Genomic DNA, 19,135 nt, shown 5'->3' with positions numbered 1-19,135 from the left:
TTCGTCCGTCTGGAACTCCAGAAGGCTTTACTACTAACTGTAGTTCTGAAAATGCACTTGTTTTAAGTTCACACAAAGCACTAGCTTTGATGTACTATTATTGTTTGATTACTTTGAAATACTTTGAAATATGCTTGATTTGAGCGGGTCTGGAGTGCCAGATGGGCAGGGTTTGTACTATTTGGACAATTACAGTGGTGTCGTTGTGCCGGGCAAGCTCAGTAAAGCACATCTAAAATATTTGAAAGAAAACAGATACTATTTTAATCCAGCTCTGTATTACTGTATCATCTCTTTACTTGTGTGGTGCTGTATAGGCAGTCAAGCTAGCTACATGAATATGCTCAGTTAGTTTTTTTTGTAGGAATGAAGCATTGAGATGCATCATCCCCTGTAGTCTCCATCAGGCACCTCTTTTGACATGACATGTAAACTTAAAGCTGTCACTGTTTCAGAATGTTCAGGACACACACGCCACATGAAACGGACCTTCAGACTCTCAGACGCATCCTCTCATGCCCACAGCGCTTTATTTCCCCCATCAACTTGTTTCCCCCCGGTGCCAATCCAGTCTGCCTTTTGCAGTTTTATATGAAGTGGGCATGAGAGGTGGGGAAGCCTCAATTAATCAAGACTGGGTGCTGACGCATAGAAAAAGTGTCTTGGCTTCCTGCCTTCTCTGCTGCAGTGACTTCTGGATCTGCCCCAAATCATCATAGTTCGAATTTACAGTGACTGGGGGGGAAGGGAGTGTTCGGTTCGGTTATAAAAAAATTATCACGGTTTTTGACTTCGGTTTCAATTTAAAAAAATAATTACAACATTAAATGCATTATGAAATCGTTACAGTAAAAAGATTTTTAGAGCTTTTAAGCCCAAAATAGTGAACATTCAATTGACACAAAACATTGAAAACATTCCATTGTCTCTGTCAGGTTCACATTGGGTAAACATCAATAGAAAAAGAGGAAGTTACTATAAAATAATAAAATATTTCAGTTGTGTATATTACTTAGTTTTTGTTTGACAACTTTATTCTTTTTTATATTTTTTGGTCATCTCATCTCTGCTCAGGCAGTAACAGCTTGTCAGCAGACAACCATCTAACGTTATCTCTGTGCTCCTAATACCATCTTTGGGTCATCCTACGTAGTTAGTATGCTGCAGAGCTGTCTTACAAAATAATTTTACTAGTTCTTCAAAATACATATGGCATACTTTGAAGACTGCTTATTACCAACTACCAATCGGGTAGAGCAACTTCATTGTTGTGTTGTGTATGTTCCTCTCACATGTGGTCTGTGTGTAGGCTATCAGTCTCTGTCCAATCAGGGAAGAACAGGCACAATGGATTATGGTCATTGTAGTTAATTGCCACGTCTCTGTGCTGAACTAGCTTGAACGTTTCCCTAATGAAAACTACAACTCCTGTCAGCCCACCGACCTACATACCTCTTGTCTTAATTTATCTTGTGAATTATTTGATTTCTCTCTAGAGACACAGCACATTGAGCTCACATAAGAATGAACTAAATGAAATTCAAGTAATTAAACTGACTTTGATCAATTAGTTGTTACCAAAAATCCCCAGAAACTTTGGTTAATCGCTCAGCACTACCCTGAGGCACTACCAGGAGATTGATCTCACTCATTCACTCTTTGATGATAAGTAATATGGTGGTTATGGATAGAGCTAGTGCTGTGTCACTGCTTAGCAGATGGGTCAGCTGTGTTGGTCAGAGATGTTGTGGCTATGGTATAGGTACTTTAATTCACATCATTGGCTTGTTGGGAAAGGTTCTATCTAAATGACCAGGCCTCCACAGGTTTAATGCTGTTCAAGGCCACTCGCAGGTATAATTGTTTTGCACTTCATTCAGACATACAGCCCCTCCAGAAAGTATTCACACCCCTTACAGCCTGAATTAGGATTAAATTGAGATTTGTTTTCACTGGCCTACACACAATACCCCATAATGTCAAAGTGGAATTATGTTTTATTTTGACAAATTAATAAAAAATGAAAAGCTGAAATGTCTTGAGTCAATAAGAATTCAACACCTTTGTTATGGCAAGCCTAAATAAGTTCAGGTGTATAAATTTGCTTAACAAATCACATAATAAGTTGCAAGGATTAACTCTATGTGCAATAATGGTGTTTAACATGATTATTGCACATCACTGTACCCCACACATACGTGAGGTCCCTCAGTTGAGCAGTGATATTTAAAACACAGATTCAACCACACAGACCAGGGAGGTTGTCCATTGCCTCACAAACAAGAGCACCTATTGGTAGGTCAGACATAAAAAAACAGACATTGATTATCCCTTTGAGCATGGTGAAGTTATTAATTACACTTTGGATGGTGTATCAATACACCCAGTCGCTACAAAGATACAGATGTACTTCCTAACTCAGTTCCTGGAGAGATTTAGATTTTGGAGCTTCAGAGGCTCAGTTATGAATAATCGTCTTAAATAATTAAATTTGTCGACTGCCTTTACAATGTAATTCCCATAACTTTAAGTTGGCCGTATCTGTTTCCAAGGATGGTTAAAGTTACATTTCTTTATGTTGGATTTGTCTTAGATTCTCTTGATTCGTTCTTTATATATATATATATATATATATATATATATATATACTGCTCAAAAAAATAAAGGGAACACTTAAACAACACAATGTAACTCCAAGTCAATCACACTTCTGTGAAATCAAACTGTCCACTTAGGAAGCAACACTGATTGACAATAAATTTCACATGCTGTTGTGCAAATGGAATAGACAACAGGTGGAAATTATAGGCAATTAGCAAGACACCCCCAATAAAGGAGTGGTTCTGCATGTGGGGACCACAGACCACTTCTCAGTTCCTATACTTCCTGGCTGATGTTTTGGTCACTTTTGAATGCTGGCGGTGCTTTCACTCTAGTGGTAGCATGAGACGGAGTCTACAACCCACACAAGTGGCTCAGGTAGTGCAGCTCATCCAGAATGGCATATCAATACGAGCTGTGGCAAGAAGGTGTGCTGTGTCTGTCAGCGTAGTGTCCAGAGCATGGAGGCACTACCAGGAGACAGGCCAGTACATCAGGAGACGTGGAGGAGGCCGTAGGAGGGCAACAACCCAGCAGCAGGACCGCTACCTCCGCCTTTGTGCAAGGAGGAGCAGGAGAAGCACTGCCAGAGCCCTGCAAAATGACCTCCAGCAGGCCACAAATGTGCATGTGTCTGCTCAAACGGTCAGAAACAGACTCCATGAGGGTGGTATGAGGGCCCGACGTCCACAGGTGGGGGTTGTGCTTACAGCCCAACACCGTGCAGGACGTTTGGCATTTGCCAGAGAACACCAAGATTGGCAAATTTGCCACTGGCGCCCTGTGCTCTTCACAGATGAAAGCAGGTTCACACTGAGCATGTGACAGACGTGACAGAGTCTGGAGACGCCGTGGAGAACGTTCTGCTGCCTGCAACATCCTCCAGCATGACCGGTTTGGCGGTGGGTCAGTCATAGTGTGGGGTGGCATTTCTCCATGTGCTCGCCAGAGGTAGCCTGACTGCCATTAGGTACCGAGATGAGATCCTCAGACCCCTTGTGAGACCATATGCTGGTGCGGTTGGCCCTGGGTTCCTCCTAATGCAAGACAATGCTAGACCTCATGTGGCTGGAGTGTTTCAGCAGTTCCTGCAAGAGGAAGGCATTGATGCTATGGACTGGCCCGCCCGTTCCCCAGACCTGAATTCAATTGAGCACATCTGGGACATCATGTCTCGCTCCATCCACCAACGCCACGTTGCACCACAGACTGTCCAGGAGTTGGCGGATGCTTTAGTCCAGGTCTGGGAGGAGATCCCTCAGGAGACCATCCGCCACCTCATCAGGAGCATGCCCAGGCGTTGTAGGGAGATCATACAGGCACGTGGAGGCCACACACACTACTGAGCCTCATTTTGACTTGTTTTAAGGACATCACATCAAAGTTGGATCAGCCTGTAGTGTGGTTTTCCACTTTAATTTTGAGTGTGACTCCAAATCCAGACCTCCATGGGTTGATAAATTGGATTTCCATTGATTATTTTTGTGTGATTTTGTTGTCAGCACATTCAACTATGTAAAGAAAAAAGTATTTAATAAGATTATTTATTTCATTCAGATCTAGGATGTGTTGTTTAAGTGTTCCCTTTATTTTTTTGATTATATATATATAATATAAAAACATAAAGAACTTTGATTTATATCAGTTTACAAGATGAATGACTTTAAACACATTTGTTGTATTTTTAAGTGACACGAGACCCAACTGTGACGTCTCTTTTCAGATAAATCCTGGATGCACACTCCAGAAGCTCTGGCAAAGCATTACATACCCTACAATGCCAAGGTACGTATCATGACCTCCCTTTCCAAAGCAATCAAGATCATGTTCCCTCACAGGTTTTGGAAGTTAGATGAAAAATACTTTTCACCTTTCACTGATTCAGATTGATGTTCAGCATACCACCATGCATACCTATTTACAGGTCTCACACCTAACCAAGGCTTTGAAAAAGTAATGTTTACTTGGGAATAGTTCTCTGAATGTTTTCTGTTAAACATAGTTTTCACTTTGTCAAAAAATAAAACCCTTTCAATATGAAGCTATTGAGTTTTTCCCTAGCTCTGAACAAGGTGTCTGCTTCACACTACAGTCAAATAGTACAAACACACACAGGCAGCCTAGAAAAACTTCCTGACTGACTGCAAAGTAAACACAACAGTAGACTTTGACTGGAAACCCACAGACCGTTACAAAACAACTGATTTGTTTAGTCTTCTCTGTCTTTGTTATGCTGCACACATCTTAAAGGTAAACTCCCGGGAAGAGAGTCTCCCATCTTAAGGTGTTTTCTGCTCTACTTCACCCAAAGACTCCCCTCATGTTCGAGGCAGAGCGCCTGTCAGTGAAAATCCAGCAGCTCCCGAAATGTCTTATTGAAGTGAACCGAAAAAAGGCTAAAGTAGGAAGTCCAAACTGACACATCTGCTGCCGCTCAAGACTGGAACAGCACAGAGAGGAGAGCAAACCTAACATCAGGCAGTGGATGGGAGTGAGGTGCAGCAGGGAACAGCACCTGTGCCAATAACCTTCCCACGGTGATGGATCACCAAAGGCTGGGCTTAGACAGTGGAACAGCCTCTACAGTCCAGCAGAACAGAATGCATAGGTTGGGAACGAGACACTACATCCCATGTAGCGTATCTGTCATTTGCTGCATCCACTTGCAGAACCCGGCTGCGCTCATATGTGTCCTTGAGTGCGGACAGCATTTGTCACGGCGGTGCAAATGCTGACACCATTTGAATACAGGCCCATCTGTCTTTCCGCTCTATTGATAGGAGGGTGAAGTGTCGTTTTTGGCATCGTTTGCCCAGATTTTTGGCATTGTTTGCCCATTGTGTACCCACTGTGTGTTCTGTATTGGAATTAAATCATGAAGGAAGTAAGTGGATAGCGTGTCAGAGACCAGTATACAGTATGGGCTGAACCACTGATGTCCATGGTTTGAATTTTTATACAATTGTTGCATCTTATTATGTTGACGAATGAAGAATCTTAGGAGACCTTAAATCGTTGTATTATTTGATATTACTCCCATGTCATGTTGAAACAACCTGGTGGCATTACATTGGGAAACACTAACGGGGAGAGTACAGAGTCTCCTTACTAAACCAGGCAAGCCATATTGAGAACAACTGTTTCTGTGGACAGATGGCGTTTAGGTCTGAAGGTCATTGGCTCCATCTGTTGGATAGCAGCAGTAGTGCTGCCCTTTTGGGGGGGAGTGGCGACATTCCTGCAAACCCCTCCTATAATCTGAAGCCTTTTTTTCTCTCTTTTATACAATATATAGAGACATTGTAAGGCATTCATACATACTTTAACAGTCTTATCGTGCATTGTGACTTCATTCTGTATAGCTGTATGCCTAAAGTAAAGTGACACTTTATTTTCCCTTTTTATTCTAGTTTCTTGGAAACACAGAAGTTGATCAACCGAAAGGCACAGAGATTGTTAAAGATGCAGTTAGAAAGTTAAAGGTAAGTTAGCGATACACTTTTTTCCCCTTGGAAACCTGAATTAAAGCTGTATTACATCACTTTTTCATCTAGGGGGGCTGGTAAGTATATAGATGGTCCCTGAAATTGGACCTCATTGGACAGAAAAGTGCACTCCAGGGCGGGCCTCTCTACGCCCACCAGCAACAGCTTAGAAGTTTAGGTCAGTTTTTATTTCCACACGTTGATACACTAAAACTCAGGATTTTGTGGTTAACTGTAATCAGATAAATTTAACCATACTGTACATTCTAGCCAGAATCAGATAAATGTAACCATACTGCACATTCTAGCCAGAATTCAAGGTATACTAATAGCAACTATCTTCCAAGTTAAACCTTCATTTTGAGGTCTGAGATTGTGAGAAGGAGCATGTAGCATGTTGTAGCCAGGAATTTACTATAGCATGAATCATAATTACTTACTAGTCTACTAAAATAGACCGCTACTTATAGCTAACCTCATTTTCGTAATCTTTAGAAATATAGTTTCCCCCAGCTAGAGTTCAGCCAGCTTTGCTGCCACCGTTCTCTTTTGCTCTGCCTCGTTCTGCTCTCAGCATGCCAGCTAATCTGCTGTTTTCTTCTGTAATAATTTCAATTGTGAGCCCATTCAATGGGAAACTTACTTTCATACCCATCCACCCTTCTATTACTTCGAGGTATTGAACACTTTGCTGTCAGGCTGTTCAGTGAATGGGTCATGATAGTTGAGTCATCATTGGCCATATCTTTGACCATTGGGCAATGCCAGACCCAATCGGTACAGCACACTCCAATTCACCTTGCCCCATCTCTCTTTTGATTCTTTCCTTTCTTTCTTTGTGTGCTTCTCCCTTTATTTTCTGAACCTTACCAATGGATCTCAAGTGTGGAGTTCAGGTCAGACCAAGGTAAGATCATTGAATGCAGTCTTATTTTGGGGATTCTGCCTCTTGGTATGTTGAACTCCACACTTGAAAGACTGTGCTTATAGTATTTGTCTTCTTCTTTTTTCGCTCTCTCTCTGTTGTCTCTATATGTAAATGAAGTCCTTTTGTCATACGGCCGTAATCAGTCTAACTTGGTTATAGGGTTTTCTGGACAGGTGAAAGCATTTTATAGCATGAATGATCAGTCAGATTCATGTACTCAGAAAATGATTGTGAAAGAAAGCTCTGATTGCGCAATTTACGTTCGTCCTAATTCAAATTAGTATTGCACTGTGTTGGAAGAATGCCATTTTCTAATTTACTTTGGATATCCTTTTTCGGTAAATGGGGCTGGTTATCGTTATTTTATGATATCATGTTGATTTCATGACTTTCACCACTTTCAATAATAGACTACACTTCAGAATGAGCTAGGGCAAGTTGGAGTACCATGACCATCAGACTGTAGCTTTGATAAGTGAATTCTAATGTTTCTACTCTCCCCTCTCCGCAGTTTCAAAGGCATATCAAGAAGTCAGAGGGACAGAAGACCCCGAAAGTGGAATTGCAAATATCAATTTATGGAGTAAAGATCTTAGATCCCAAGACAAAAGTATGTCCACATGACATGGATACTTTTAATAAGTGCTCCAAGTTTTTTTAATGCATATTATGGAAGCATTCGAGTGAAGGGCTATCAAGGAGGTATTGTTGTCTTAAACCGAAGCATTTGTGTTTCTTTTTATTTTCAGGATGTCCAATATAACTGCCAGTTGCATAGGATATCCTTCTGTGCAGATGACAAGACGGATAAAAGGATATTCACCTTCATCTGTAAAGACTCAGAGTCAAACAAACACCTCTGCTACGTGTTTGACAGCGAGAAATGTGTAAGAAATACAAACTTTGAGAGTTAACAACTTGAGTTCATGTTCCGCGCTATCTGTATGGATCCGGCTATATGCGACAATCACTAGTAAATTATAAAGATAATGACCTAAAATGAAAAATTGTTTCTGGTGAATAATCGATGCAAATGTAGAATTATGTTCAGAACAATTGTTCCTATGTAGTTCGAAATACCATTTTATAAGAAGTTTTGTACAAAAACTCATGGATGATGCTGTTGTCTTCCAGGCAGAGGAGATAACACTCACTATTGGCCAGGCATTCGACTTGGCCTACAAGAAGTTCCTTGAGTCTGGTGGAAAAGATGTGGAGACACGGAAACAGATAGGAACCTTACAGAAAAGAGTACGATTCAACTGTTGGACAAGTGTGATATGGGAGAGACTGTTCCTTCTTATGGGATAGGGATTGGTTATACACTACACCCCCATTCAATAATATTGATGATAACAGATTATATTGTATTAAAGGTAGGTAGCTATAGATCCATTCCAAAACAAGCATCCTTCTTTTTCACAGATTCAAGAACTGGAAACTGAAAATTCTGAGCTAAAGAAGCAGCTTTCGGATCTGGAGGAGCAGTTGATGATTGCTCCTGTACCACCAGTAAGAAATGCATGGAGATCCCTTCTGGTCTTTAGACTTCCCTAAGTAACCCATAATACCCCAAATAAGATGTTTGTCATGTTCTGTGTGAACTAACTAGCCACTTTCAGTCTTCCACTAAATCTTCTGCATGAAATCTCTTCACAGCTGCTGCACATAAACTCTACTAACGAGGCCTACATGCTCTCAAGGCCCTCCTCGCTCTTCTGGTGTCATAATCTGACGTCCTTCTCGTGTCTTGAGATCTCCTCGGTCACACTCACCCCTATGAGCTCGCCAGAGTCCAACCTCTCGGCAGGGCTACTAACCCCTCCTCCGGCTAAATCCGCTCTCCTTCCAAAGACTGCCGACGGATGCAGCGTCCCCCGACCCCGCGTACTGTACAACTACCTTTCTCCTCCTGCCTTTTATTTAGTTCTTAATTAATTTTTTGTTTTCTTGATTTTATTTCTTCATTTTCTTATTAACAATAGTTCATTTTAACTCGTATACACTGAGTGTACAAAACATTAGGAACAATTGCTCTTTTCATGACATAGACTGATCAGGTGAATCCAGGTGAAATCTATAATCCTTTTTGATCTCATTTGTTAAATCCACTTCAATTAGTGTAGATGATGGGGGAGAGACAGGTTAAAGAAGGATTTTAAGCCTTGAGACAATAATGAGACATGGATTGTGTATGTGTGCCATTCAGAGGGTGAATGGGCAAGATAAAATATTTAAGTGCCTTTGAACGGCGCACCGGTTTGAGTGTGTCAAGAACTGCAACGCTGCTGGGCTTTACACGCTCAACAGTTTCCCATGTGTATCAAGAATGGTCCACCATCCAAAGGACATCCAGCCAACTTGACACAACTGTGGGAAGCATTGGAGTCAACATGGGCCAGGATCCCTGTGGAATGCTTTCAACACCTTGTAGAGTCCATGCCCCAATGAATTGAGGCTATTCTGAGGGCAAAAGGAGGTGCAACTCAATATTAGGAAGGTGTTCCTAATGTTTTGTATGCTCAGTGTATGATGTAGAGTAGACATCAACTTCTAAGTCTTTTCTCAATAAGTTAGATTTTATGTCACTGTAGTTCTAATATATCTTCATAACTCTGACTTTAGAATATACAATGAGCTTCAAAAGTATTGGGACACTCACACATTTTTGTTTTGGCTCTGTACTCCAATACTTTGGATTTGAAATAAGACAATGACTAGAGTTTCAGCTTTAATTTGAAGGTATTTTCATCCATAATGGGTGAACCATTTAGAAATTACAGGACTTTTTGTACATAGTCCCTCCATATTAGGAGATCAAAAGTATTGGTACAAATTCACTTATATGTATTAAAGTTAGAAAAAGTGAAGTATTTGGTCCTATATTCATAGCATACAATGATGACATCAAGCTTGGGGCTCTACACAGTTGTTGGATGCATTTGCTGTTTGTTTTGGTTGTGTTTCAGATTATTTTGTGCCCAATAGAAATGAATGATAATTAATGTATTGTGTCATTTTGGAGTCACTTTTATTGTAAATATGAATAGAATATGTTTCTAAACACTTGTACATTAATGTGGATGCTACCATGATTACGGATAATCCTAAATAAATCGTGAATAATGATGAGTGAGAAAGTTACTGACGCACAAATATCATACCCCCAAAAAATACTAACCTCCTCTATTATTACAATGGTGAGAGGTTAGAGTACAGAGCCAGAACGACAAAACATTTGTCATTGTTCCCACTACTTTTGGAGCTCACTGTAGCTCAGAATAATGCTCATTTCATAAGGGACTAATTGGAATGAACCAATTCCCTCTACACTCACAGGCTGGCAGCATCTCCTTGAAACCCCAGACATCCACAGATGTTTTTGACATGGTTCCCTTCTCTGCTGTCACACCCCTGGTGCCAATACCCGCAAGCAACGGCACACCCCCTCCACCCCCTACAACATCTCCTTCAGACATGAGTGAGTACACTTCTCTGGTTGCTTTAAAGTTCCAGGATGACAGTGAGATTAAAATTAGAATTCAACCACACACAGAATAAGGGATAAAACACCGGTCGTGGTCATTAGGGAGAAAGTGTTTTGGTTACACTATGAGAACCTAAACAATGCCTACTTAGTAAATAAGTGTTACCATTGAAAGCCAGTTTAAACACTACTACGTTGTGGCATCTCAAACAGTATCTTGTCTCTCCCTAACAGGTAAAGACCTTTTTGGTGCAGCACCTTTCGATCCGTTCACCTGTGGGCAAGCCGACTTCCCCCCGGACATCCAGTCCAAGCTGGACGAGATACAGGTGACTGCATGTCTGTGAATGATCTGAAGCTATTATAAAGGTTTGGAGAGTAGACCTCCACCCTAGTAGCGGGGCCCCTACCCTCTCAAGTTGATAAAGTAGGAGAAAAACCCCTTAAAAGATTTGGTTGAGTGCTAGAGAGCTCATATTTGTTTACGCCCATTCAGCATCCCTCTTAAGCCGTAGACCCACCATTTTCTTGACATGTACAGTTGAAGTCGGAAGTTTACATACACTTAGGTTGGAGTCATTAAAACTCGTTTTTCAACCACTCCACAAATTTCTTGTTAACAAACTATAGTTTTGGCAAGTCGGTTAGGACATCTACTTTGTGCACGACACAAGTAATTTTTCCAACAATTGTTTACAGACAGATTATTTCACTTAAAATTCACTGTATCACAATTCCAGTGGGTCAGAAGTTTACATACAAGTTGACTGTGCCTTTAAACAGCTTGGAAAATTCCAGAAAATTATCTAATGGCTTTAGAAGCTTCTGATGGTGAGTGTTTTTTAAATTAGGTCTCAGACCTTACTAGCCATTGTAACGCATCATTAGTTGGAAAATAGTCTTCCCTGTGGCTCAGTTGGTAGAGCATGGTGTTTGCAACGCCAGCATGGTGTGTGCAACGCCAGGGTTGTGGGTTCGATTCCCACGGGGGGGCCAGTAAAAAAAAATGCGTGTAATGTATGCATTCACTACTGTAAGTCGCTCTGGACAAGAGCGTCTGCTAAATGACTAAAATGTAAAAAAAATGATGGGCTAATTGCCATAATTTGAGTCAATTGGAGGGGTACCTGTGGATGTATTTCAAGGCCTACCTTCAAACTCAGTGCCTCTTTGCTTGACACCATGGGAAAATCAAAAGAAATCAGCCAAGACCTCAGAAAAAAAAAAAAAGTCTGGTTCATCCTTGGGAGTAATTTCCAAACACCTGAATGTACCACGTTCATCTGTACAAACAATAGTACGCAAGTATAAACACCATGGGACCACGCAGCCGTCATACCGCTCAGGAAGGAGACATGTTCTGTCTCCTAGAGATGAACGTACTTTGGTGAGAAAAGTGCAAATCAATCCCAGAACAACAGCAAAGGACCCTGTGAAGATGTTGGAGGAAACAGGTACAAAAGTATCTATATCCACAGGAAAACGAGTCTTATATCGACATAACCTGAAAGGCCGCTCAGCAAGGAAGAAGCCACTGCTCCAAAACTGCCATAAAAAAGCCAGACTACGGTTTGCAACTACACATGGGGCCTAAGATCGTACTTTTTGGAGGGAGGGAGGGACTGGTGCACTTCACAAAATAGATGGCATCATGAGGGAGGAAAATGATGTGGATATATTAAAGCAACATCTCAAGACATCGGTCAGGAAGTTAAAGCTTGGTCGCAAATGGGTCTTCCAAATGGACAATGACCCCAAGCATACTTCCAAAGTTGTGGCAAAATGGCTTAAGGACAACAAAGTCAAGGTATTGGAGTGGCCATCACAAAGCCCTGACCTCAATCCTATAGAACATTTGTGGGCAGAACTGAAAAAGCATGTGTGATCAAGGAGGCCTACAAACCTGACTCAGTTACACCAGCTCTGTCAGGAGAAATGGGCCAAAATTCACCCAACTTATTGTGGAAAGCTTGTGGAAGGCTACCCGAAACATTTGGCCCAAGTTAAACAATTTAAAGGCAATGCTACCAAATACTAATTGAGTGTATGTAAACTTCTGACCCACTGGGAATGTGATGAAAGAAATAAAAGCTGAAATAAATCATTCTCTCTACTATTTTTCTGACATTTCACATTCTTAAAATAAAGTGGTGATCCTAACTGACCTAAGACAGGGAATTTTTACTCTGATTAAATGTCAGGAATTGTGAAAAACTGAGTTTAAATGTATTTGGCTAAGGTGTATGTAAACTTTTGACTTCAACTGTAAATGTATGGCCAACCGTCAGCATGGTCAACTCCTCCATTATCTCAGCCAATCATGGCTAGCCAGGAAGGATCCTGTGTTTCTCCCTATAAAGCTCTTTCTCCTTGGCTAAACTAGGCTCATGATTTAACTTTTTGATTCATATTTACGGATCCCATACAAGTTTGTAATTAAGGCACATGAAAGATCACTTCTTCAAGTAGGCATTTCTGCAACAACAACAAAGCGACCCTACTGTGAAGTAGGTACTAGCGTCACCTGCCCCCGTCGGGCAGGCGTGTTACATTTATCATTTTAATCTAATCCACATTCACTTCTTTATTTTCCTTATGGGATATATCAGCCATGGGATTTTAGGGCTTGAATGGAATATCATTCTATATTTTAGCTATTTCAAAGCTATTGTTACAAATTATTAGTTGTCACCAATTGATTACAGATGCAAAAAAATATATATTGTTGTCACATCATCGATGCAAAACAACAACTGTTAGTAGTTGTGTTAAGGATACATGAGTAATAATATTATATTATGTTCCCTTTTATTGAATAGGCATGTTGGGCTTTTTTTAACACATTCTGTTGCACCACATGAATAGATACTTTTGTTAATAACTGTCATTATCATAGTTGGAGCACATCTTATCTGTAATTACAAATGCAATGTCAGTTTGAACCGCAATGCTCCCGTCTTTTACATAAATGCCCAGTCGGCAGAGGAATTTAACTGTAAAACTGAAGCGTGGGGGTTGTTTTTATATTTCAAACTCTTTATTTTAATTGCAATTGAACTTTGGCAACCTAGCATCCAGATGAAAATTGCTATCTGCAAACCTTTACAATAACCTTTCTGTATGATTAACTCTTTGGGAATTTCATGGGATGCTACTGTAGTTCCAGTAGGAGGCAATGGTTTGCTAGCATGCTGCTAAGCATCTCTTCTTTCTTCTCCTTCCTGCCTTTTTCTGTCTTAACTATCTGTTTGCATATATTTATTTCCCCTTTTGCTGCAGCGTCAGAGATGGTTTGTACCTTTACACTATTTTGACCCATAAGAGCCCTTGTGGCTGCCGGTACTGTGACCTTGTCATTGTGAATGCATGTGCATGTGTTCAGTTTGACTCTGTTGTATACTCTGCATACAGTCCATCCGTAAAGTACACCCAGCAGGCTTTTTAAAGCGTCACCCTTTCATAATGCTGTACACATCTATTGTATGGAGTTGAAGTTACATTTGCCTGTAAACAATGTGATTAATAGCATTAACCTTGTTTTAACTTGTATCAAGAGGATGCATGAGTTAAAAGCGGTTAGCTATGGAAGTTTTACTTTTCTCAGTCAGTCTCTTTTATTTGATCTTTCGTGTCAACAACAAAATATGAATAAATAATGAATCTGATCTAATACTGTGTTGGGTGTACTTGGCTGCAACTAGTATTATCTTTGTCCATCATTTTGCAACTGAAAATGTGTGGCAAATGTGAAATTGCTTGTCAATCCGCTTCATCATATTTGTAATACTTGTTGTCTCTGGAACATTCTAGGGTAACATAGGGTCAGATTTATTCAAAGCCCTGTAGTTATTATTTTCTACATCCATAGGTCAGACAGATTCTTGTGTACTTTGTGGTTTATATATGATGTTTCTACATTTATTTAGAGGGATTTGGACCAAAGTTTCCTCAGAACTTGTCATTCCTCAGACTGCTTCTGAAAAGGACTTGGGCATTCTAGATTTCATATCCCCTAACCATTATTTTGTAGACTTGGATGCATGCTATTTTGGATCAAACAAGAATACAAACTTGGGGCCAGTATGAATCTAATGTACAGTGTCTTGGTTACAGCTCCCCAAGACTCTGCATTGTCTCTCAAGTTTGCTGACTTTGAGAAACTTTGTTATTGATTATATTGACTACCTCCGTTTGTTATCTTTCCTCCTTTAGAGCAGGTTGACATGGGATAGATTCTTTCTAACAGCCATTCTCCCCCTTGTTTTACAGGAGGGGTTCAAAATGGGACTAACCCTAGAGGGCACTGTCTTTTCTCCTGACCCACTAGACAGTCGCTGCTGATGCCGAGTAGACATGTTGCTTTTACATACTGTTAAATCATTTGTATTAAAAGTGCCAAAATTGGGTCTAAAATTCAAGATGTCAATGTTCTTCTCATCTTGAGGTTTATATGTATTTGTATTTGAATTTGGTTTTAGAATAATCAAAGGTATATTCAAATCTGATATAGAAAGCACTATTTTTGTAAGAACTCACATGGGAAGGAGTAGTTTTGAGACCTCTTGCTTGTACAGGCAATGATGGGTGTAAATAGTATGTCCAATGGTACACTCTGTGGCCAAATTTTCTTATGTGTAGAATGAGTTTTATTGAATATACACCACTTAGAACGACGCTGTTACCACATTCTTATTTGTCTGTCAGACATGACTTGCTTATCATCGAGTCACAAGACACGTAAATGTAGTCAGTCTTGTATTAACACTCATATACCAAACTCTCAGCTTGCCCTTCATTTGACATATCTTCTATGTTCTTTTTACTCATATGTATCTTTAGTTAACTGTAATTAATTTATTCTGATAGTTTTGTCCGGACATCGGATTTAATAGTTGTATTGTCTTGTTAAACATTTAGGTATGTATTGCCGTTTATTTACTTTCTTATGATATATATCAGTATCCTCTTGCACCAGAAAGCACTTTTGAAAACCTTTGTCCATATACAGTACTATATACTTGTTATTTTACTTTGTATGCAATATGACTTTGCTGTTACAGTTATTAAAGAAAACATTACGGCATCAATTATCAACACTCAATCATTTTTTTATGTCATACAATGATTAAACATTTTTTTTTTTGTAATTATTAAAATGTTATGCATTTAAAAATGTATATATTTCATATGTGAAAATCTGCGGGATTAAGTGTGTTGGGAAACACTTTACATGAAATTTGTTACATAGTAATTTTGTAATGGTATTACTAAAGTGCAATGTAACAACATTACAATGTTACTAGTGTAATTACAGCATTACTACAGAGGTATAAATAAAGGTTAAATAAAATAAAATAGAAAGTATAAGAAAAGTGCAAATGAATGTAAAGTGTTAACATGTTGGGCATTCTGAATATGTACTGGGGGTATTCAAGCATGAATCTCTACTGATGGATAAGCATCAAGAAGAAACAAGCCAATTTGTTTTCTTGCTCGGTGGCATCACACTGACAGTAAGTAAGACCGTTTTTGAGTTGCTTGTATACATACTCATAAGACTTGATGAGCATATCCATTTAGGACATTCTTTCCTTCTCTCTTGGCAGCCTCTCAGTCACACAGTTGCCACTGCAGGTAGTCTTATGAATTATGTATAAAGTATTTCATACAGTATTATGCCAGCTTGATTTGAAGCTTCTGTACCCCATCAAGTACCAAGAGCTTGGGGTGAAGAGAGTTGTTGAAGCATGAAAGACAAAGGATAGTTTCGCTTATGGAACACTTCCATTGGTCCTAACTTGTAAGCTTTGCCCTTTTGTGTGCTTACTGAAAAAATGTATTATATAGGTATAAACTGTTATAGTTGTAAGCATCAAAGGTAAGCTGCGGAAGATATTGTTCCAGCTTCCAGCAACATTCAATACTAAAGAATGACTTATAAACAAATAAACTTTGAAATGAAAACAAGCAGAACAAAATAATTTCAATATTTATTTCAGTGGATGAAACTGACTTGATTCCAGGATAGAATATCTTATTGATCTGCCTTGGAGATGGACCTATCAGCCACCAGAATATTTACAGTTTTGAAATATTTAATAAATACTATCATTATGGTAAGTTACCTCAAACAAAGAAATCAGAAAGTTGATTTAGGAAAAAAACGCAACTAAAAAGAGACATGAAGGAACAAGACAATGGACATAATACATTTATAATTACAAAGCTAAATATATGTTCAATCCACATGTAATCTGCCTTCGGCAATATTTAATTTATCTCTGTGCAAACAAATTACTTAGTAAATGCAGTAAGGCACAGCTTTACCTAAAAAGTAGGACCTTAGCTAATTAATATGACAAAAAAGAGCTTTGGGGATGGACAAGCTTTTTGTTTAATTTGTTGCACAGCAAAAATACATGAAGCAAATAGGCTTTCAAAGTCATCTTACTGAATGTCTCAAAAGCTGCTATAAAATAAAACTAAGAGAAAATGACTTAAAGGGCAACATGCAGAAAAAAATTACTCACTTGTAGTGTTAAAATGATCATGAATTTAAAATATAACACACTCAATGTTTTAAAATGACCACAAATTAATTTCAAAAATGAAATTCTTCTTTCACAATCACCACACACTTTTCAGGAGACACTGATTCCACCTCTCTATATTTATTTTTAGCCGCAAACCCTGTCCTGTACCGTAGCTGGCAGAGGAGCACATGATCACCACTTACAGACAGCACCAAACCTGTGGCATCCCAGTTTGTGGCGTCGAGGTAGCTAACACTGAGGAATCGACAGTCTGGTTCGATCTTTAATTTGTATTCAATGGAGTCAGTACAGAGTTGATAACTTGGAAACAGACATCAGTTGTATTAAACTGTCTTTCAGTTCTGGAAAGAAAAAACAACAATGTATGCCAATGAAAGCATTTAGCTGAATTAATTTCCTCAATAGCACCATAAACGTTCATTTGACATTGAAAACACTTTATACATTTTTTTTAAAACAAATGATGTAAAACAAGAGGTTAGGAAATCTAAGAGGTGGAATAAACCGTTGTAGTTATATTCTTGCAGAATGAAGCTCTCATCTTACGAACAGCAGTTAATGACTACATATTTGTTTAAAGCATTCATATTTATCAAGGACTTTTGGCAGCTTTTTATCTTTGTTCCATAAAACCTAATATTGTATCAATGCACTGGATCTTTGTACCTTGGCATGAACTAAATGTAATTACAGATGAGACATGCTCATACTATATTTCTCAAGTGCAAGCACTTTCTAAATGTTGCTTGCTCGCTCTTTATTTCTCCCAAACATTCATCTAACGTACACGGGGCGAAAACATATCGACTACGATGGGTAATGGTTGGAAAGGCACAATAAATATCTTGCTACGGGGCGAGAATAGTCCACCAGTACTTGTATGTACAAGGCTGATCGTGTCAGCTGTCAGTTCAAGAGTCTCTGGATTCTCTTCAACGCATCCCTGTTGTTGTTGGCTTTTATAGGAAGCAAACCGGCCCAATATCGATACCAAACTCCTGATTCGAACCACCGATGTCCACAGGGGCCATATCCATGATGGGTAGTCTGGCTGTTTTCTGTGTCCTGTACTCAAACACTGTCTTGCCCCATTTGCCATTGGATTGCTTTAAAGAGAAAGAAATTACAAAGGATCAATTAAGATCTCAGGAAGTCACTGTTCCCAGTGAGGATCCAACCTTACCAAAAAAATATGAACAAATCACGTGAAAAAAATGGTTTTCTTCCCTCATGTGGAAACTCCCCCGCAAATGAATAATTTTTTAGACTACGCTATGGATGCAAGGACTGACCATCCATCAAATCAAAATTATAGTTTTAACCATGTTTTTCGGCTATACAGGGGTTGTTTAAGTTTACTTTGCCAAATCATTCCCCTGGCCCGCATTTTGCCTTTATCGATGTGGTCACCCTAATTCCAACAGTGGAAACATTGCTACTGCAACATGTTAACACCATCTTTTCACATGTGTGGAGAATAACATTATTTCAACCCCACATGTGAATCTGTAATTTTACATGTTAAAGTGCAATTTTTAGATGTGGAGTTTTCTTACATGTGAAACTGCAAAAAAAAAGTACTTTCACATGTGGAATTGCAAGTTCACATGTAAAAAACAATCACGTGGAAGATTTTCACATGTGCAAGTGTGATTTGCACATGTTTTTTTACATGTGAAACAGCAAATGTGATTTTCACGAAGGTTTTTTGTGTGATTTTTACATTAAGTTTTTTCATGTGAAAATGCAGTTACACATGTGAAAGTGAGATTTTCACGTGAATGTTTTTCACATGTACTACTGCATATCCGATTTTCACATGTGAAAGTTTTTAACATGTGAAACCGCAAATTTCACATGTAAAACTGCAATTCACGTGTGAGGTGAAAGCATGTTATTCTCTTCATATATGAACAGGTCGCGTTAACATGTGAACTCTAATTTTAATACATGGGAAAATATGGTTTCACATGCGAAATTTAAGCTCAACATGTGAAAACATCTATTTCACATGTCAAACTGCAAATTTGACATGTTTTTTTTGTAAGTAAAGATTGAAATGTTTCAGGGACCAAACTTA

At 39.2% G+C, this 19,135-nt stretch overlaps 2 protein-coding genes across 8 annotated transcripts in view; one reads left to right on the top strand and one right to left on the bottom strand.

The window, feature by feature from the left end:
- gulp1a (GULP PTB domain containing engulfment adaptor 1a) overlaps positions 1–15,584 on the top strand; it is a 167,374-nt gene extending 151,790 nt beyond the window's left edge. For 6 of the 7 annotated variants that reach the window (XM_045704528.1, XM_045704531.1, XM_045704530.1 and 3 more), the window contains 9 exons: positions 4,325–4,386; positions 6,012–6,083; positions 7,526–7,624; positions 7,764–7,901; positions 8,149–8,265; positions 8,440–8,526; positions 10,354–10,495; positions 10,736–10,830; positions 14,771–15,584. In XM_045704528.1, the coding sequence (XP_045560484.1) occupies positions 4,325–4,386; positions 6,012–6,083; positions 7,526–7,624; positions 7,764–7,901; positions 8,149–8,265; positions 8,440–8,526; positions 10,354–10,495; positions 10,736–10,830; positions 14,771–14,842 (884 nt within the window). In that variant the 3' untranslated portion in view covers positions 14,843–15,584. Of the gene's footprint in view, positions 1–4,324; positions 4,387–6,011; positions 6,084–7,525; positions 7,625–7,763; positions 7,902–8,148; positions 8,266–8,439; positions 8,527–8,673; positions 8,902–10,353; positions 10,496–10,735; positions 10,831–14,770 lie in introns of all 7 variants that reach the window. The other variant, XM_014164425.2, reaches the window with a different exon arrangement.
- An 895-nt stretch (positions 15,585–16,479) lies between these two features.
- The window catches only part of col5a2a (collagen, type V, alpha 2a), a 66,032-nt gene continuing 63,376 nt past the window's right edge, over positions 16,480–19,135 (bottom strand). The window contains exon 53 of the mRNA XM_014164424.2: positions 16,480–18,161. Within this exon, the coding sequence (XP_014019899.2) occupies positions 18,015–18,161 (147 nt within the window). The 3' untranslated portion in view covers positions 16,480–18,014. The remainder of the gene's footprint in view (positions 18,162–19,135) is intronic.

The sequence above is a fragment of the Salmo salar genome, chromosome ssa21, assembly GCF_905237065.1.
Source record: "Salmo salar chromosome ssa21, Ssal_v3.1, whole genome shotgun sequence".
In the NCBI taxonomy this organism is placed as follows: Eukaryota; Metazoa; Chordata; class Actinopteri; order Salmoniformes; family Salmonidae; genus Salmo; species Salmo salar.
Note: the sequence above shows the minus strand (reverse complement) of the source record. Positions and strands in the feature narration are given on the sequence as shown.